Source organism: Phyllopteryx taeniolatus, chromosome 2 (genome assembly GCF_024500385.1).
Source record: "Phyllopteryx taeniolatus isolate TA_2022b chromosome 2, UOR_Ptae_1.2, whole genome shotgun sequence".
NCBI lineage: Eukaryota > Metazoa > Chordata > Actinopteri > Syngnathiformes > Syngnathidae > Phyllopteryx > Phyllopteryx taeniolatus.
The window spans coordinates 7774646-7796347 of record NC_084503.1 but is presented as its reverse complement, the minus strand read 5'-3'; the positions used below and the strand labels follow the sequence as shown (position 1 = coordinate 7796347).

The 21702-nt window shown below is 41.8% G+C and overlaps 1 protein-coding gene across 4 annotated transcripts in view; it reads left to right on the top strand.

The window, feature by feature from the left end:
• arnt2 (aryl-hydrocarbon receptor nuclear translocator 2) overlaps positions 1–21702 on the top strand; it is a 108350-nt gene that overhangs the window by 24512 nt on the left and 62136 nt on the right. For 2 of the 4 annotated variants that reach the window (XM_061758090.1, XM_061758082.1), the window contains exons 3-6: positions 1735–1782; positions 8584–8797; positions 9323–9536; positions 12247–12349. In XM_061758090.1, coding sequence (XP_061614074.1) covers positions 1735–1782; positions 8584–8797; positions 9323–9536; positions 12247–12349 — 579 coding nt within the window. Of the gene's footprint in view, positions 1–1734; positions 1783–3237; positions 5834–8583; positions 8798–9322; positions 9537–12246; positions 12350–21702 lie in introns of those variants that run through there. The other 2 variants (XM_061758101.1, XM_061758110.1) reach the window with 2 other exon arrangements.

Below are 21702 nucleotides of genomic sequence, written 5' to 3'. Positions count from 1 at the left end.
AGATGAAGACCGCAGTGGAACTGTTTTGGCTAGAATTCCAAAAGATATGTTTGGTGCAAACACAGCAATGCTCACCACCAAAAGAACACCATACCTACAGTGAAGGATTGTGGCGGCAGCATAATACTTTGGGGCTGTCTTTCTTCAGTTGGAACTGGGGCCTTAGTCAAGGTGGAGGGAATTATGAACAGTTAAATACAGTACAGTATACGAGTCAGGTAGAAGCAAAAAGTCTGCAGGCTTCTGCTAGAAAGGAAAAAGAATGTTAGGAAAAGCCTACTAAAACAGATCAACTTCATTTGTTGTTAATCAGTGGCACTTTAATTTAAAGGGAGGCAGGTCTTTGCTGACTCCTATTTAACATAAGTTTGAATGTGATTGGTTAACTCTGAACACAGGCCTATGTTTTTTCCTTATGAATTGTTGTCCTCCACCATTTGCAGAAGAGGGGTATTCAAGATGTCCTGTGCGTGTGCTTACTGTACATAGACAGCACTCAGAGTACAGTACATGGCTGTGTGACCAGCTGTTTCGCTAATCCACTCTCGGGGTTAAGCACTGTCGAAAAAATGTTTTTCTCACTGGATTGTGGAGATTTCCCTGGCCAACAACAAGAGTAGTCTTTCTTTGCTGCAAGGAGTGAGGGTGCATTCAAACATGGCGACATCATGGGTTCTATTTAAGTAGTGCCTGTAAATTATCTGTCCTGCAACCAGGTGGTCTTCACAGCACATACTGTACTTGTCCACTTCTATTCATCCATCCATCCATTTCCTTTTACTGTTTGGCTTCATTCGGGTAATGGGTGAACTGGAGCTGCTCAGCTGGAGCAGCTGACTTTGGGTGAAATGCGGTGTAGACCTGAACTAGTCTCCAGCCAATCGCAGTGCGCATACTGTATAGACAAACAACCATTAACACTCACATTCACACCTATGGGCAAATAGGGAGTCTTCACTTAACCGAACACCCTTAGTGGACCAAAAAGTGGACCACCACCAATTAGATTTTTTGGCTTTTTCTCATTTTAGTTGATATATTATGGAGTACATCTGGAGCACCTTATGTCCACAATGCTTAGGTTAAGTAAACCACTTTACATCTGCTCACCGAAAATGTTGTTTTATTGCAAATTAATTTTTTAAATTAGATTTAGAGTTATGGTAATAAATAATCTTCTACATTGTCAATCTAAACAATGACTGACCCAGTCAATCAGGGCCATCTAAGTTGTTATTTTTCTGCATTGTAATCTTTCGAGGTGGTGTCAGATGTGGAACTGAGGCTCATCAATGCCACTGTATAAGAGAGTATGGTTAACACCCGAGAATCACTCGCCACATAACTTTGTGTTGAACGTTTTTTTGTTGCTGATGAATTAACTCAATGCGTGGAGCCGCATCGGCTGTGTGAACGTGCAGTGTCCCACTCTCGTGAGTTCTGTCTGAAAGGGACAGGTGAATAAACCTTTTCGAACACAACCGTTGTGTCACAATGATTTTTATGAGAGCCCATTCCTTATGGCTGAGGTGAGATGGTCAGTTAAAAAGGATTGGCTAGTTCAACACTATACGCAGGTTTCTCCATTTGCAGCAACCAAACCAAATTAGTAGTCTTCTTCTTTAAACTGATCTCTTCTGAGAGGTTTACTAGACGGAAAACATTGTCCCCATGAGTACTGTGCTCTCTGAGTCTGAAAATTGGTAATGCAACTTTTCTGTGGTTCTTTCTCAGAATGGACTTTGATGACGAGGATGGAGAGGGACCAAGCAAATTTTCAAGGTGAGGAAAATAATGTAACGGACACTGTTAAAAAGTTGGCTACAGTTCAGGTTTTAGATATACTGTATCATCAATGTAACATCTATGTGTAGCTCTTTCATCTCAGTTTTATCTACAAATCTTCTACTGTAAGAGGATTTTATTAGTAAGTCGACATTTATCTGAGAAAACTTGCTTATACCCCATATTTGTATGAACGATTTGCCTGATTACTACATAAGTCATTTTATTTTCATCAATTAAGAGTACAATTGCCATCTTTTAATTTTTGGGATTATCTCAGCTGTCCTACTGCATTTCAATTGTCTCAACTTGTTTTCCTTTTCACCATTTTTTTTTTTTTTGGTTGCCTCTAAATCCATAGGATATAAGTGTATTATTCATCAGCTGAAATCTCCGCAGTGATTTCTTGTAAATTGGCAGTGTAGAGGACAAACTGCTCTCTGCTGATCACAAGAGGAACTGCATTTTTAGTGTTTGACAATTACATAAAATTTATGAACACACTATCCACACTTTTGAATTAGCAGTTAATTATTTTCTGATATAAATTGTTCATTTAAGAATGTAATGCATACAGAATATCAATATGACCAACCAATCTGGCAGGTATATAGTGTTTTGAATAGCTTTTAATTTAAGAATTGAAGCTATTTTAGGGCGGGACGGTAGATGACTGGTAACCACACCTGCCTCACAGTTCTAAGGACCCGGGTTCAAATCCGGCCTTGCCTGTGTGGAGTTTGCATGTTCTCCCCGTGCCTGCGTGGGTTTTCTCCGGGTACTCCGGTTTCCTCCCACATCCCAAAAACATGCATGGTAGGTTAATTGAAGACTCTAAAATTGTCCGTAGGGATGAATTTGAGTGCGAATGGTTGTTTGTTTATATGTATGTGCCCTGCTATTGGCCGGCAACCAGTTCAGGGTGTACCCCGCCTCCTGCCCGCAGTTAGCTGGGATAGGCTCCAGCATACCCCCAACCCCAGTGAGGATAAGCACTGTAGAAAATGGATGGATTGATGAAGCTATTTTAGAGTTCAGTCAGACAGAGAAATCAGATTTTACTTGAGTTTTCCGACCCACAGTCATTGCTGCCTTAATCCCAATTTAATTGTAGGGAGAATTTGATGCAAATTTGATGCTATGATTTGAGTGGAAAAGAAAGGCACAACTCTGAAAAAAAATAACTGTGTTGTGAGAAGCAAAGAACTGCATTGTGTTATTACTCATATTATTATTACTACTATTATTAAGTAGGAAAGAAAAAAAATCCTTCAACCAGCCATTAGCAACTTTTTTGAAACATACCAATTTTGCCTTGTCCCATGCTGTTTCCATCTCTTTTTGTCTTTTGTCATTCACTAAACAATGTAAGAGATAATTTGTCAGGATTTTGGGGTATTTCATTCATACACATTTATAATTGATGGAATTCTGTTTTTATGTTCTTTGTAGGTATGTCGATGATCAGATACCTGGTGGGGATAAGGAGAGATATGCCAGGTAGGCATAGCCAACTGGACCCATAGTGGATACTCAGGATGTACTGAAGTTCAAACCTGCCCTGACCTGAAGTGAAATACAGTATAACAACAACAAATCAGGATGGGGTTTATGTCAATCGTCAAAATTTTACTCTTGTTAAAAATGTTATTTTCTTACCTGCAATACATCTGATTCTGGTATTACTGTATTTGAAATCAGCCTTTGTAAAGTAGCTAGTTAAGGCTAAACCCTTAAGCGAAACCTTTTAAAGGTCCACACAGTAATTATATGACCATATTGGACTAGAAGTGTCAGCTGACATGAAACAGTGAAAAAAATGCAGAAAATCAGTTTAAGGGTGAAACTAGAAGACTGTCAAGTGTCAACCCACTGACAATACAGGAAGTATGAATCTGCAACACAGACAATGTAGGAAATGCAACTGCGTAACACACTGACAATACAGGTACTGTGGATACATGATTATTTAGTACTGTAATACAGTAGTGCACTATTTTTTTAAATACAGTAGTGTATTTATTTTTCTTGTTTTTTTTTTTAAAGACATACACGGCAAGGGATCCAGTATTGTTGTTTCACTCTCTGCAAAGAAAAGGTTGAATAAATGGATCCATCCATCCATTTTCCACCACTTAAAATGTTCAGGGGAGCTCGAGCCTATCCCAGCTAACTGGGTAAAAGGCAGACGACACCCTGAATTGGTTCCCATTCAGTCGGAGTGCACATTGACATAATATACACACTCACATCCACAAATAAACGCACATAAACCGGTACTCACATTGTGCCCCATTCACCAACCGTGCATACGCACTTTTAATGCACAAACCTGTGATTTATCAATATGTTCGTACTTCTTTTTGTTTGTTCTCTGCAAACAAATTTACAATATCCTCAGACCATGCATACGCACAAATAATGCAGGATTAGCCATTGTAAATACTTTAAACACACATCTTTTATCCAAGCTGCACAACATATTAGAACTGTAGTCCATCATAAAAACAATAATCATTTTAACTTTAAATAGTAGTTTGAATATAACATACTTTTTACTTTTACTTGAGTATTTATGTAAGGAAGAATCGCTACTTTTACTCCATTACAATGATCAAAATGCCGCTTGCTACTTTTATTTATCCTTTATTACGTGCACAATCTATTTATCGACTTCATCAGCAATTTCCGCATAGGGCGCCTTTGCGGCCAATCCAATGTGATCATGAGTGTCATTTAACTCCAATTCATCAACCAGACGGCACAAGGCAGTTACATGACATGACAGAGATATTTCAGCCCTATTTCTGATTCATTAACGTATGCACAGAAGTGTGAAAAAAAATTGGCCTGTACTCATGTGTCATGAATCTGACGGTAATTGTGTGTATATGCTCAACTTGTGCACAGAATGAGAACATTTCTACACATTTATTAGTAAATGAGCCCGATAGAGCGGGAACCAGTCCCACTTTGACTGCGTGAAAGGCGACCGTGGGAACCAGTACCAATGGTCTAAACATAGTCTTGTATCTCGTTTGATGTGCATCTCGCATCAGAGTCGCACAAAAATTAGCAGGGACACATGAAGCGTATTCATTCTGCGTCCATAGACGCGTGGTTTAAGACCCACCCTACCTATGTATGTTGGTGAAGAGCTTCTACACACAGCGAATTAAAAGTATGAATCCTGTCTCGGTGCTAGCCAATCGGAGGCGCACAGTAGGGCAGGTTATGGTTCCATACAATGGACACGGGAGTTGTCCATTGTATGGAAACATTGTTGTGGTAAACCCACATTGTTGTGGTAACACCCGCCGCGCCGCTCATGACGCAATCAAGCCGCTGGCAGAACGGTGTTCCATAGATGCACACAACTGGGACAAAGGGAAAGTTAACTATTTATTACATTCCTATCCTAAGGGCTAGAACTAAAAAGCTCACTCTACCGCGGCGACATAGTTAAAACGTCAGTGCTCGGAGTTCTGTGTGTGTACGCCACATTACACACACACACACACACACGCAAACACTTATATGTGGGAAAGTTAACTGTTTATAAACCATAACAATAGCAGTATCAATATTCAGGCAGTGGTTAACTTCAGCGAGCTCATTTTCAGCATCATTTGATTGACAGGTAAAGGTCTCATATCACAATCCAGTAGCTCGAGGGCGGGCCTTATTTTACATTTGATTTATCCTTTACTTAAGCAAGTGAAAGCTTATTGATGTCATGGTCTGTGTTTTAGTCTAGATTCTATTTAGTTTAGTTTCATGTTTTTCTGTGGCCCATGTTGTTCATGTCTTGTGTGCTCATTTGGTTATTGTGGCCACCTGTTCTCATCAACCCTCTTCCTCGTGTCAACCAATTTGCTCCCTCCAGCCACTCGTGTCTTGTCCAGGTGTTCCTCGTTGTCTTCTCAATTTGTTTGTATTTAATTCCTTGGTTTCTTTCAGTGCTTGTTGGTTCATTGGCTAATGCCATTTGTCGAATGTCATCAGTGGTCTTCGCCCATGTTTCCATATCCCGTCATGTTAATTAGGGGTCAGTATTTTGGTATCCATGTTTCTTCGTTACTTTGAATGAAGATTTTTACGCTTTGTTAAGTTAGTATTTAGATTTTTTCATGTGCCTTGTTTGCCATCTTTGTTTTTGTAAATAAATCCCTTTTTGAGAATCTGGCACTCCCCCTTTGCATCCCTGCTTCCCTACAATTGGGTCTTCCACTTCCTTGCCTTCAACACCCTGAAAACCTAAACCTGACAATTAAGAGATACAATCTCTTCAAAAGACACGAGGCAGCAGAAATTATACAATAGATAAGTTGACAACATTCATACAATACAGTATAACAAAAATATTGTACAAATAAAAATCTGCAATATAGCGGGACCACGAAGCAACGACCGTCATATGGCAGAGGATTACTGTATGTACGGCGTAATGATGGGTTGCGGGGACTCATTGTTCCAGGGCTGGGACTTATTGTTTCCAGACATGTGCCTCCTGGGACTCACATAGTCTCAAATGTAAAATGATCTATTGTTGGGTAGTATATTAACAGAAAATACTTGTCAAAGTTAAAGTCACCTTTTAGAATATTACTTGAGTAAAAGTCTTAAAAGCATGCTACATTTGCTGTATTTGAGTATCAAAGTAATTTTCTGATACTAAATGTACTTGATTATTCGAAGTCTCAGTAGTTTCTGACCGGTTAAAATTTTTCTTCAAATTGAAGAGTCAAGAAGAACAACAGGAGCAAGGAGGGACAAATGTTTGGAGAAATGAGACATTCGTCTATTAAAGACGATGTCACATCATCGACATGAATGGTCTACATGCCTGAATTATTACTATCACAACACATATCCAGTTTCCACTTGCTTTAAATTCAGAATCAGAATCATCTTTAATTGCCAAGTATGTCCAAAAAACACGCAAGGAATTTGTCTCCGGTAGTTTCAAGTGGAATTAAGTTAAACTCTAATCTGATCAATATTTCTTCACCAGCCTATCTCCATGCATCCCCCACACTCTTTGCTCGCATCGCATCTTGCTTATGTGTTACGTGGAATGCAAAAACAGGGCATAATCCTCAAAACTTTGTTTATTTTCTTGATGTGGCCAAATGCATTTGACATTACATCCTAATTATTACAAGCCTTTCATTGCGTGGTAACCATGAGCCACTGTGAATGAGAATTATGAAATACTGCCCAAAATAAAACCGACTTGGAAAAAGATGTATGATCAAACAAGTAATAAAAAAAAAAACCAGATAAACAAAACATGAAGGATTTAATTTTAAGTCTGCTCAGTTCACGATCCAACGACCCATTTTTATGTCACTACTGAGGAGCTAAAAGACTTCCACAAAGGAAACGTCTTTGGTCCTTGATTATAGCTCCTCGGACGAACCTTTTCGTTGGTTGCATCATTCTCGATGCATATGTTAGAAACTAAAATGCTCCGACAGTATAGCAGCGTGAGAAAAACTTTGGGATCGCGGTCGAAGATTAGAGGCACGAGGAGTTAATAACGTTGCAACGATCCACCCTTTGTATTGTGTGTCTCATTCTGGACAGGCAGAGCACTAGCAGTATACCTGTACATTGTACTAAAATTAATGTTTAAACACATTTTGAGATGCATTTATACACTGGCACATTTTCACACTGCACATTTTTACAAACATTATTATTATTATTATTGTTATTATTGGGGTGGAACGGCGGACGACTGGTTGGACGACTGGTTAGCACATCTGTCTCACAGTTCTGAGGACCGGGGTTCAAATCCCGGCCCCGCCTGTGTGGAGTTTGCATGTCCTCCTCGTGCCTGCGTGGGGTTTCTCCGGGTACTCCGGTTTTCTGTCACATCCCAAAAACATGCGTGGTAGGTTGATTGAATACTCTAAATTGCCCGTAGGTGCGAATGTGAGTGCGATTGGTTGTTTGTGTATATGTGCCCTGCGATTAGCTGGCAACCAGTTCAGGGTGTATCCCGCCTCTTGCCCAGAGTCAGCTGGGACCCTAGTGAGGATAAGTGGTACAGAAAATGGATGGATTATTATTATTATTATTTTATTGTTGTTATTTGGATGATTACTCATTTTTCATGAAGGACTACCATGGATTTTTAAGTTTATATATTTCTGGAAATATAATTGTTTTACCTCCAGACAGAAGTAGTTATGTGTGAGGTGAGGAAGGTGTTTGATGGAAATAATGATGTATTAGGAGACATACATTTTTTTAACTTTGTGTCACTTTCTGGGGGCAAAAAGACAAAACAGCAAAGATTTATAAATAGCCCTCTGTGATTTGCTGGTGACCAGTTCAGTGTGCACTCCGTCTCTCGCCCAAAGTTGGCTGGCATAGCCTCAAGTTCACATGTAAACCTAGTAAGTTGTACAGAAAATGGTTGGCTTGATTTATGGATACAGATTGTTCCCCTGGAAATTGACTGTTTTTAATTTTCAGAGGCATGAAGCAGCATTTTGTTATTCTTCACACTTTCTTGGACTTCCCCTGAAAACAACTGCAGCCTTCTGGCTGACTTATTCTGGTGTAAGAACTCTGATTATTCAAAGGAAAATCCATGTTCATCCGCCCTCCACAGTACAAATGGTCAAAATGGGTTTCACTTTCATTATTCATTATGCAACATGCATTTAACCTATATTCAACAGAGAGAGCTTTTCATCTGACATGTGCTGAATTTTTTTTGTATTTGAAATTGTGTTTGAGTAAAAACCCACCGCAAGTTTTCTAACTACTTTTTCTGTATTTTAGAGAGAACCACAGTGAAATTGAGCGACGCAGACGCAATAAAATGACGCAGTACATCACTGAGCTGTCAGACATGGTCCCTACCTGCAGTGCTCTGGCCCGCAAACCTGACAAATTAACCATTCTGCGCATGGCGGTCTCTCATATGAAATCAATGCGGGGCACAGGGAACACATCCACTGACGGGGCCTATAAACCCTCGTTTCTCACTGAACAGGTACTTTCAGGGAGCAACCTTTGGATACATTTTTAAAGAGTGACCCACAAAACAAAATATACCTGCATTGTTTAGCCACAGGCGGCACGGTGGACGACTGGTTAGAGTGTCAGCCTGACAGTTCTGACGACCGGGGTTCAATCCCCCGGCCCTGCCTGTGTGGAGTTTGCATGTTCTCCCTGTGCCTGTGTGGGTTTTCTCCGGCCACAGTGGTTTCCTCCCACATCCCAAAAACATGCATTAATTGGAGACTCTAAATTGCCCGCAGGTGTGAATGTGAGTGCAAATGGTTGTTTGTTTGTATGTGCCCTGTGATTGCCTGGCAACCAGTTCAGGGTGTACCCCGCCTCCTGCCCGATGTTAGCTGGAATAGGCTCCAGCACGCCCACGACCCGAGTGAGGAGAAGCGGCTCAGAAAATGGATGGATGGATGGATGTCGATCTACAGTATCTATCTATATTACTGTGTCACTGTTTGATTATATCTGTACATTTATATTTGTGAATCATTTTTTTTTACCATAGGAACTGAAGCATCTGATCTTGGAAGCTGCGGATGGCTTTCTCTTTGTAGTGGCTGCGGAGACAGGACGCGTAATCTACGTCTCTGATTCTGTGACACCAGTGTTGAACCACCCCCAGTCTGAGTGGTTTGGCAGCACTCTGTATGAACAAGTCCACCCAGACGATGTTGACAAGCTAAGGGAACAGCTCAGTACCTCAGAAAATTCCATGACAGGCAAGTTCTGCATGTATTTGTTTGTTTTTTTCTTTGGTCAGTTAGTATTTTGATGTGAGGGCTAGTAATAGGAAGGACCCTGTCACTACATTAACTACTTCTGAAATATAAAACATTACACATTTGATACTGTACTGAGATGTCAGGCACTGTCTTGGCATCTAACACAAACTTAATTAATTTGTTCCCCTAACAGTCTATAAAAAATAAGCTCAAATGATTAATAATATAAATCCATTTCACATGCTAATGCATGTGCTGCTTGTGCTCTTATGTTGTTATATTTTGGTGTGAGGCTCATGGGAGACTGAAAATATCATCAAGCTCATGTGCTCACTAGAGGGCATCACTGTGTTGTATAGTTTATTCTGTGGGAAAGAGATAAATAACACCCTCTCTGGGGTCTTCACAGCATCTCAGTTTGTATTTGTGTCTTGTCAGTCTGTTGATCTGACCTGAAACTGAATACCCAGCAGGGGCATCTAATCCACATAACAAAATAATGACCGTGAAGAGCTGTGACAGATAAAAGGCACACATGCAACAACACACACATGCGTATGTCCATGTTATACAAGCCCATAGATAGCCTTTGAAGTCCTGGCACTACACTATGTAAACATAGTGGAACTAAAGCGGTGCATTTTGGAAGCTTTCAAGGAGTTCATGTTTACCAGCTTGCTCCTTCTAAAAGATTGAATACCCAATTAGGTAAATAAAGAGCAAGTATACATTTAATGGACAGATGTCCTTGATGACTGGTTCATTCATGCAATTTTGTGAATTTAAATCTTGGAAAATTATTTGTTTTTCACAAATAGCATTCAACAATGTCTTTAAAGGATCACAAACTATTTGCTGATGTAATCAAGAAAGAATGCCACCACACTCACGTGCAAAGCTCCAGTCAAATTCATATTTGCAAGATGGTGCAAATTCCTTTTCCATCTGGAAGGGATCCGTCTTGTTTCAATGATGATGAATCCCGTTTGTGCCGCTCGGGGATTTTATCTTCCACTTTTCTAATATGGTACACCAACTCTACTTTAAGACACACCAGAGACCATGTTGTTAGGGTGCACATGGACCTTTAAAGTCGGTTAAAAATGACAAGTTGAGGTTGGCATTTTACAGAAATAATACAGTAGCTATTTTTGTTATGTCCAGTATATGAATTGCTTTCACACACATACGCCTCATTGACACCACTTAAATGTGGTATATTTACTGTAATTTAACGGCAGGCAAGTGATTTCAATGTCAAGCGAAGATTACCACACAAAAAAAAACAAAAACAGCTGTAAACACAAAATATTATAAAAGACATCTGCGAGGGATAAAACTTCCAGGGAGAGAGAATTTAACATTTATTCAGAAAACAGAACATGCTGTACAAACACAATGTGACTTGGCCCTGTGTGAAAAAGTAATTTGTTAAATCATGAATTAACCATTTTTGGTAAACTTTCACTGATCACACCCAAGCCTTATTACCTCCAGACCTGTTTTATCAAGAAATCACTTTAACAGAATCTGTGCTGACAAAATAAAGTCAGACAAAAGAACTAAAAAAGCCGCAACACGATTCGCAGTCAAGTCAACAAATAAAGTAATTGACATCTATCAGTCTGTAAAGGGTTACAAAAGCCATTTCTAAAGCTTTAGGATTCCAGCGAACCATAGGGAGAGCCATTATCCTCATATGGAGAAAACATGAAACAGTGGTGAACCTTCCCAGGAGTGGCCGGCCTAAAAATATTACCCCAAGAGAACAACAGCAAAGACTCATCCAGGAGGCCACAAAGGAACTCAGGACAACTTCTAAAGAACTGCAGGTCTCCCTTGCATCAGTTAAGGTCAGTGTTCATGACACAACAATAAGGAAGAGGAAGCATTCCAGGGCGAAAACCACTGCTGACCAAAAACAACATAAGGGCTTGTCTTACTTTTGCAAAAAAAAAAAAAAAAAAAAGATCTGAGTGATTCATAAGACTTTGATTATATGGACTGACGAGACGAAAGTTCATCTTTTTGGAAAGTGTGTGTGTTTTAAATGTAGCAAAGCATTTCAGAAAAAGAACATCATACCAACAGTCAAACGTGGTGGTAGTGTGATGGTCTTGGGCAGCTTTTCTCCTTCAGGACCTGGACAACTTGCTGTGACTGATGGAAACATGAATTCTGCTCTTTAACAGAAAACCATGAAGGAGTATGTTCAGCCATCAGTTTGTGACCTCAAGCTGAAGCGCACTTGGGTTCTGTTGCAGAATAACGATCCAAAACACACCAGCAAGTCAACTTCTGAATGGCTTAAAAAACAAAATGGTTTTGGAGACGAAGTCCAGACTTGAGTCCGATTAAAATGCAGTGACATGACCTTAAAAAGTCCGTTCATGCTTGAAAACCCTCTATTTTTTTTCTGAATTCAAACAATTCTGCAAGGATGAGTGAGCCAAAATATCTCCACAGAGATGTGAAAGACCCATTGCCAGTTATAGAAAACGCTTGATTTCAGTTGTTGCTGCTGAGGATGGCGCAACCAGTTATTAGGTTAAGGGGGCAATTACTTTTTCACACAGAGCCAAGTAACTTAATATTTTTTTTCCCTTAATAAAAATTAAGATTTATAAGTGCACCTTATGGTCGTGAAAATACGGTACTTGTTTTGGCCTGTTTGAAAACAAGGTACTGTTTCTTTCTCTGTTAACAGGACGCATTCTCGACTTGAAGACAGGAACAGTGAAAAAGGAGGGGCAGCAGTCTTCCATGAGAATGTGTATGGGCTCCAGGCGCTCCTTCATCTGCCGTATGAGGTTTGTATTTAATATCTGCTGTATCTCTCTGTAAGTGTAAGTGCTTGTAACCCACTAAAATGCAGTGTCCTGTGTCCCGACTGAAACACACACAAGGCCCAAGAAAGAAAACACCAATTTTACACTCACATATTGACATGGAGGCAGCACTTTATCACTAAGCCGCTTTACACTTGTCAATTACTGTGTGGACCAATATTTGTGCCACATGCAGCAGACTCCTCACCAAACACACAGTCGTCCCTCACTTTATAGCGAGCCACTTTTTGCGGCTTCTGCATTGCAGATTTTTGTAATCATATTTATAGCACAGATTATAAACCATCTCGTGGGATTTTTCTGTGATAATTTTCCCATGCAAACTGTTAGTGAGGCTGAGCCGGTGGAGAGATTGCGTAAAAGACAGAATGCCCAATGTTTGGGATTATATCGGTAATTTTCATATAATTTGGTAAAGACACTTACAAAAAATGAAAAAAATAAAATCTTTTTTTTTTGTTGTTGCCTTCGTTTTTTATGGATAAATATCTCCCCCTGAAGGCGGATGGAGGCTACCCTCACATCCACCTGGGTAAACACCAATGTACAGGCACCAGGTTGGGGGGCAGCTGATGGGTACCGGCTGGCCAAGCGGAACGCAGCTTTGGTGGTCGCTGAGGCAAAAACTCGGACATAGGAGTTTGGTGAGGCCATGAAGAATGAATTCCGGATGGCTTTGAGGAAATTATGGTCCACTATCCGGCGTCTCAGGATGCAGAAGCAGTACACCATGGACAGTGTGCTGATGACCTCAACTCGGGACATTGTGAGTCGGTGGGCCGAATACTTCGAAGACCTCCTAAATTCCACCGACACACCTTCCCATGAGGCTAGCAGAGTGTGGGGACTCTGCGGTGGGTTCTTCTATCCCTGGGGTTGAGGTTACTGAGGTGGTTAAAAAGCTGCTACTGGCAGAGATACGCTCTGAGTTCATTGCATGGACATCGGGGGCTGTTTCTCTGTATTGGCAGACCAGGGTGGTGGTCCCCCTTTTTAAGAAGGCTAACCGGATGGTGTGTTTCAACTATAGGGGGCTCATACTCCTCAGCCTCCCCGGTAAGGTCTATTCAGGGGTTCTGGAGAGGAGGGTCCGTCAGGAAGTCAAATCTCAGATTCAGGAGGAGCAGTGTGGTTTTCATCCTGGCTGTGGAATAGTGGACCAACTCTAAACCTTCAGCAGGGTGCTCAAGGGTGCATGGGAGTTCACCCAACCAGTCTATGTGTTTTGTGGACTTGGAGAAGGCGTTCAACCGTGTCCCTTGGGGAGTCCTGTGGGGGGTGCTCTGGTAGAATGGGGTAGCAGACAACCTGATACGGACTGTTCGGTCCCTGTACGACCGGTGTCAGAGTTTGGTCCGCATTGCCGGCAGTAAGATTCGTTTCCAGCGAGAGTTGGACTCTGCCAAGGCTACCCTTTCTCACAAATTCGGTTCATGACCTTTAAGGACAGAATTTCTAGGCATAGCCAGGGTGGTTGAGGTGGTCCGATTTGATGACATCAGTATCACGTCGCTGCTTTTTGCAGATGATTTGGTTCTGATGGCTTCATCAAGCTGTGATCTCCAACTCTCGCTGGAACGGTTTGCAGCCTAGTGTGAAGCGGCTGCAATGAAAAGCAGCGCACCTCCAAATCTGAGGCCATGGTCATCAGTCAGAAAACGATGGAGTGCCCTCTCCGAGTCAGGGAACAGATCCTAAGTGGAGGAGTTCAAGTATCTCGGGGTCTTGCTCACGAGTGAGGGAAGAATGGAGCGGGAAATCGACAAGCGGATCGGTGCAGCGTCTGCAGTGATGTGGACTCAGTATCGGTCTGTCGTGGTGAAGAAGGTGAGCCGAAAGGCAAAGCTCTCGATCTATGTTCCTACCCTCACCTATGGTCACAAGCTGTGGGTCGTGACCGAAAGAACAAGATCACGGTTACAAGCAACCGAAATGAGTTTCTTCCGTAGGGTGTCCAAGCTGCGGCACGGTGGACGACTGGTTAAAGCGTCAGCCTCACAGTTCTGAGGACCCGGGTTCAATCCCTGGCCCCGCCTGTGTGGAGTTTGCATGTTCTCCCCGTGCCTGCGTGGGTTTTCTCCGGGCACTCCGGTTTCCTCCCACATCCCAAAAACATGCATTAATTGGAGACTCTAAATTGCCCATAGGCATGACTGTGAGTGCGAATGGTTGTTTGTTTCTATGTGCCCTGCGATTGGCTGGCAATCAGTTCAGGGTGTACCCCGCCTCCTGCCCGATGACAGCTGGGATAGGCTCCAGCACGCCCGCGACCCTAGTGAGGAGAAGCGGCTCAGAAAATGGATGGCTGGATGGGTGTCCTCAAAGAGAGGAGCCAGATGAGGTGGCCCGGGCGTTGGCGCGTGCCGCACGTGACTGTCTGTCAGCTGGCCTGGGAAGGCCTTGGCATTACCCCTGAGGAGCTGGACGAAGTGGGTGGGGAGAGGAAAGTCTGGGCTTCCCTGATTAAGCTGCTGCTCCCGCAACCTGACCTCTGATAACTGGAGGAAAATGGATGGATGGATGGATGGAAATACCTCCCATCCTGAAACAGTCACACTTCACAAGTCACAAGTAGGCTTTACAGGATCAGGATTTTTGGGCCGATCACCGATCAGTGTGTTTAAAAAAAACATAACCGATCACCGATTACCAAGATGGAGCAATGTGTCTATATAAATGACTTGTTCATTTACTATATATACTTGTGTACTGCATCCTGAGTATCTTCAAAAGTATTCTCTATTCAGGTCATGTATTCTAATCCGTCAGGTCAAAACAACATTACAACATGACAGAAATAATAAGTGCTAACTTACTGTAATTAAATTACTTTATTGTAATTCAATTACTTCACAGACACCGAAACTTTAGAGCATGATTCAACATAACGCCAGGATGTTTATGTACAACTGTCAGTGCTAGCTCTAGCTTGCTAGGCCACGTAATGTTTTGTTGCCTGCTTGCGAGCGGTATCTTATTACAAGTACGTGAACATACCTCAAGCAATCCTTGAATTAAAGTCCTCTCCCGAGGACCAGTGACCACCAGCACACGTTTTCCCCCCATTTTGTTCTTATAATGCACATGACGCGATCCATTGGTGTTGTTGTCGCCATGGTAACGAGTGTATCCGGTAGCGTTTGAGTTGACACGATAAAGCCCAGTGATCATAAAAGACGGGATGCGGTGGTATCGGAATATTTTATTTTATTGCAGGAATCTGACAAGACCAAATTTGTCTTGTAGTCTGATCCATGCATTACATGTTGTCTATCTCAGACGTGTTGTCTGACCCACACAGCCGACATGTTTTTAAAAACTTTATTGGCGGTCAGATATTTACAGTACTATGTCAAAAGACACGCGACAAGGCTAAAAATAAACTAGCTTTTGGATTCAAATATACTGTACACGATGGCGACGCGGAGTAAATGTCTTTTGCGGAGCTGATCAATGATGTCATTGATCGCCGAATTATGACATTAAAGATGATCAGCCGAACACTATAAAATGGTAATTATCAGCCGATACCAATCAAGCCAATCAAATCGGTGTAAAGTTTAGTGACAAGTCCTGTTTTCAAAAAGTTGTTGACGATTTTAAATTTTAGAAATTCATAGTAAAAGCAATCTCTATTGACAGAACTAATTGTGGTGGGCCAATGAAATACACTTCTTGCGTAATGATATAGACAAAAGTGCATAACAGTGCATAAAAATCGAGTGACTTGGACTATTAACGTGTTGACCAAACGCTACAGCTACAAGTGCATACATTAGCTTAACTACTCATTAAACCCATTACACTCGTGTTTATATAATTGTAATAACGGTAAAGACATGCAATAGTTCTGACATTTTTACAAATTCATACACAAATTATTTTGTGTTCTGCTATGGTGTGCATGGAAAATGGCTAGTTCATCGTGGCACTTGAGCTCACAGATGCCTCTGGTGTATTGCAACAACATAATGAGGCTCTCTCCAGTGGTATTAAAAGCAAAGATAGCTTGTGTGACAAAGAGGGACGGTTTGTTTAAAAAAAAAAAAAGATCTCTGGGGACACAAAGATGCATTTGTGTTAGTTTTCTTGGAAAAGGCATTTTGGAGAATAATCCTATATATCAAATAATGTTATTAGCACCTGCTGAAAATGTAATGGTAACCGTAAACACATTTTGGCATTGAAAGGTTGAAAAATATTACTTTAGAATAATTGTTTTTCTGAGAAGCAATTATGACCTTCTGATACATACCAACTGCCAATTATTCAAATACTTATATGAGTAAAATTGATTTTCAAAAGGGAAGTCATTGGGCCATCGTTTTACTGTTACTGAACAAATTATCTGAAAATGAAGAAGCTTAAGTTCAATGTGCCGATTGCAATGTACAATTGGCTTACACAACTGCACATCTACAGTGAATATTGTTAGCTAATTTAATATAGCCTAACCCCCACAAGTTAGAATGAATTCTAACCCCTCTACATGTGGTTCGGATAAAGGGAATATAGAGACTGATGCACTTTCAATCACAAAATACAGTAAACACAAGCACATTCTTAGATGGCCTGCCGATGGGCGTTTCCAGACCCCTTTTAGTGGGGCGCGTGCGCCAGTGTAAATGAGCTGTGCCCCGGTATCTGGCGTGGATTGCCCATCAGGAGTGCAGAGAGTTTTCCCGGTTTGCAGGGGCTGCTGTAAAAAAAAGATGTTAGTGTCACATCTACTGCAGCGTTTCCCATTCATTAATTTATTTGTAACCGGCTTAGGACGGGTGCAGCCCTCCCCTCCCCTGTACGCGCATATGCACACATTTGTAAATAAGCGGAACAAATATGCTGCTGCAGCTGCAGGAAGCCCACACACACAGCACATCAAGTGAGGAGAAGCACTATTGCAAAGAAAATTTCATGAAACAACGTGTGGTAGTACGCTAGCGGGCTAGCTGGCTGCAGGGCCCTATCGCTGACAAAGAGATATTGGTCCATATCAACGACACAACTCTAAACAGACATTGCAATGACACGTTTGCCATAGCTGCCCTTCACGTTGTCCAGCTACCTTGTGTCAACCGTCGAGACCTTCAGGTTCCTGGGAATTACAGTCTCTCAGGACCTGAAGTGGGCGACCAACATCAACTCTGTCCTCAAAAAGGCCCAGCAGAGGATGTACTTCCTGCGGCTTCTGAGAAAGCACGGCCTGCCACAGGAGCTGCTGAGGCAGTTCTATACAGCGGTCATCGAATCAGTCCTGTGTTCTTCCATCACAGTCTGGTTTGGTGCTGCTACAAAAAAGGACAAACTGCGACTGCAACGGACAATCAAAAATGCTGAAAAGATTGTCGGTACCCCCCTACCCACCCTTGAGGACTTGCACGCTGCCAGAACTAAGACAAGAGCGTGCAAAATCGTCTTGGACCCTCCACATCCTGAGCTCTTCCAGCTCCTTTCCTCATGTAGGCGCTACCGATCAATGCAAACTAAAACTAGTAGATATTCCAACATCTTATTCCCTCTTGCCATTAACTTCTTAAATAGCTAACTTACAATTCCATTGCAACATGCTGCCAATTTTTTTGTCTTGAGTTTGTTGTCACATTTCTGTCGGGCCAATTATACATTACTCGTGCACTCACTGTGGTAGTCTCGCCACGCTACACTATTTACATATGTGTTGTTGACCAATACTGGCCACTCTGCACCACTTACACACTGACTGAGGAGTATCTGCAACATTTGCACAATCGACATTGTCCCTATTGCTTCATTTATGCACTTGACACTGTACCAGATTATCGCTCTATTAGTCATTTCAAACTGCTCTAAATGGCTTGAGGACATAATTTGTTCAATTGTCACTGTATCAGCATTACCACGTTAGTGGCAACCCTTCATTGCTAAGTGACTTCTCCGTAGTGTGTTTTTATCTCCAAAAAGTGTGTTTTGTCCCAATGGCTGTCTGTTGTCGTACTGGAGCGGCTCCAACTACCGGAGACAAATTCCTTGTGTTTCGGACACACTTGGCAAATAAAGATGATTCTGAAAATAAAGATGATTCTGATTCTGATCCTGGACATTGAACAGAATGTCAACATGAAGCATTGAAGTTGTTACTGCAAATAGCTGTTGGTCGGCCAGGACACCAATCACAAGGGTTTTTACTGAACCGGATGGGTGATGGCCGCTAAACAAGCACCGCTGGAGCAGGGTCAAGTGGTGGCTACTGGTTGTGCGCTGCCGGAGCAAGAGCCTGCAGCTGCCGAGGAGCAGGAACAGGAGCTTGCTGCATCTGCTGAGGAGCAGGAACGGCGACCTGCTGCTGGGAAGCAGGAACGGGGGCCTGCTGTAGCTTCCAGTTAGCAGGAACGTGAGCCTGCTGCAGCTGCAGGGGAGCCGGCACAGGGTCTGCAGTTGCTTTTTCAGCCTGCCGCCATAGAGGTTTTGGATCACAGGAAACAAAAGGGGCGAGTGCACAGGAGCTAGGGAAGATGAAGTCGGAAACACGGGTGGAAGGAGACGAGTTGACGAAACTAGTATGGAACGAGGACGTGACTTGGACAGACACGTGGAGGGAGGATGTGACAGGACGGGCGAGGAACAAGCTGTGCAAATGGGTGAAAAATTATGTGGCTTTGAAACCGGGGCGGAATGACGTGATAATGAAACTTGACCTTTACTTGGGTGCCTCCATTGGCCACCACACGGAGTTCCCGAATAGATGGCCAAATGGGTGCCAAAGTAAAGTCAGCTTGGTAGAACTTGGGCAGGGACTCACAGGGATCGGAAAAAGGAAATCATGACAAAAATTGACTTGGATGGGAAGGAAAGGGAAAGGACCGTAAAAATCTAAATCTGTGTCCGAGTCACAATTGGTGTCAAAAAGAAGGTTAGTAGCCAAATCCGGGAAACCTTCACAATCGGAAAAATCTGAATGTAAAAAAATGTGTGGAAGTAAAATGGTAGGGCAGTATGAATGACTTGAATTACTGGAAGATATAGTTGAAAAGGACAGAGGAGAGAAAAGAAAGAAAGGACTTACTCAAAGATGGTAGGGGTGGTTGGCAGGCTGAGGGCGAGGACAAGCAGACTGGTGGCGTGCAGGACGACGCCCTGCGCTTCCCGCTGACTTGAGACGACAGACTACAATCGACAATGCAGCGACACAGACTGAAAGCAAACAGGGAACTACAACTCCAATTCCAATGTTGGGACGTTGTGTTAAACATAAATAAAAACAGAATACAATGATTTGCAAATCATGTTCGACCTACATTTAATTGAATACACTACAAAGACAAGATATTTAATGTTCATACTGATAAACTTTATTGTTTTTAGCAAATAATCATTATTCTCAGCAGCTCTGGCTGACTATATTAACAAAATATTTTATCTTATCTACTGTTATATTACAACCCCAATTCCAATAAAGTTGGGACATTGTGTTAAACATAAACAAAAACGGAATACAATGATTCGCAAATCATGTTCAACCTATATTTAATTGAATACACTACAAAGACAAGATATTTAATGTTCAAACTGATAAACTTTATTGATTTTAGCAAATAATCATTAACTTAGAATTTTATGGCTGCAACACGATCCAAAAAAGCTGGAACAGGGTCATGTTTACCACTGTGTTACATCACCTGTTCTTTTAACAACATTCAATAAACGTTTGGGAACTGAGGACACTAATTGTTGAAGCTTTGTAGGTGGAATTATTTCCCATTCTTGCTTGATGTACAGCTTCAGCTGTTCAACAGTCCGGGGTCTCCGTTGTCATATTTTACGCTTCATATTGCGCCACACATTTTCAATGGGACACAGGTCTGGACTGCAGGCAGGCCCGTCTAGTACCTGCAGTCTTTTACTACAAAGCCACTCTGTTGTAACACGTGCAGAATGTGGTTTGGCATTGTCTTGCTGAAATAAGCAAGGGTGTCCATGAAAAAGACGTTGCTTGGATGGCAGCATATGTTTCTCCAAAACTTGTACGTACCTTTCAGCATTAATGGTACCTTCACAGATGTGTAAGTTACCCATGCCATTGGCGTTAACACGGCCCCATACAATCACAGATGCTGGCTTTTGAACTTTGCGTCCGTAACAGTCTGGATGGTTCTTTTCCTCTTTGGCCCGGAGGACACGACGTACACAATTTACAAAAACAATTTGAAATGTGGACTCGTCAGACCACAGAACACTTTTCCACTTTGCATCAGTCCATCTTAGATGAGCTCGGGCCCAGAGAAGCCGGTGGCGTTTCTGGGTGTTGTTGATAAATGGCTTTTGCTTTGCATAGTAGTGTTTCAAGTTGCACTTACGGATGTAGCGCCGAACTGTATTTATTGAGATTGGTTTTCTGAAGTGTTCCTGAGTCCAGATTTCTCCAGGTTCTCTGAACCTTTTGATATTATGGACCGCAGACGATGAAATCCCGAAATTCCTTGCAATTGTACGTTGAGGAACATTGTCCTTAAACTTTTCGACAATTTTTTCACATACTTGTTCACAAAGAGGTGAACCTCGCCCCATCTTTGCTTGTGAATGACTAAGCAATTAAGGGAAGCTCCTTTTATACCCGATCATGGCACCCACCTATTCCCAATAAGTCTGTTCACCTGTGGGATGTTCCAAACAGGTGTTTGATGAGCATTCCTCAACTTTCTCAGTCTTTTTTGCCACCTGTCCCAGCTTTTTTAGAACGTGTTGCAGCCATAAAATTCTAAGTTAATGATTATTTTCTAAAAACAATAAATGTTATCAGTATGAACTTCTTTGTAGTGTATTCAATTAAATATAGGTTCAACATGATTTGCAAATCATTGTATTCTGTTTTTATTTATGTTTAACTCAACGTCCCAACGTCATTGGTATTGGGGTTGTAGAAAGCGGGTTATCGAGGCTACCACTCGGGTAGGCGCCATCTCGAGATAAAAAAAAAAAAAAAAAGTTTATATCATCATCATCAGGCATTTTCTAGCTACTGCAGGATGAGGGGCCCTTCTTCACGTTTGTAACTACTACGGCAAGTTTGCAGTGTGTTTCCAGTGTATTCTGGTGTGTTTAATAATTTCATCATGCCTTTGTGTAACTTAGGCATTCGTAGTCCAAGTTTCACTACCGTAAGTGTGGCCTGGTAAAATACATTGATCGAAAACTTTTCTTTTCAAACAAATGGGAAAATTGTTCTTGAATATAACAACAGGCCTTCCATAAGCCTGCCAGGCAAGCTTTATGCGGCGTTCAACTTCAGTGTTTGTAATTGTTACAAGTTGGCCAAAATAGATGTCGTTGTCAACGGC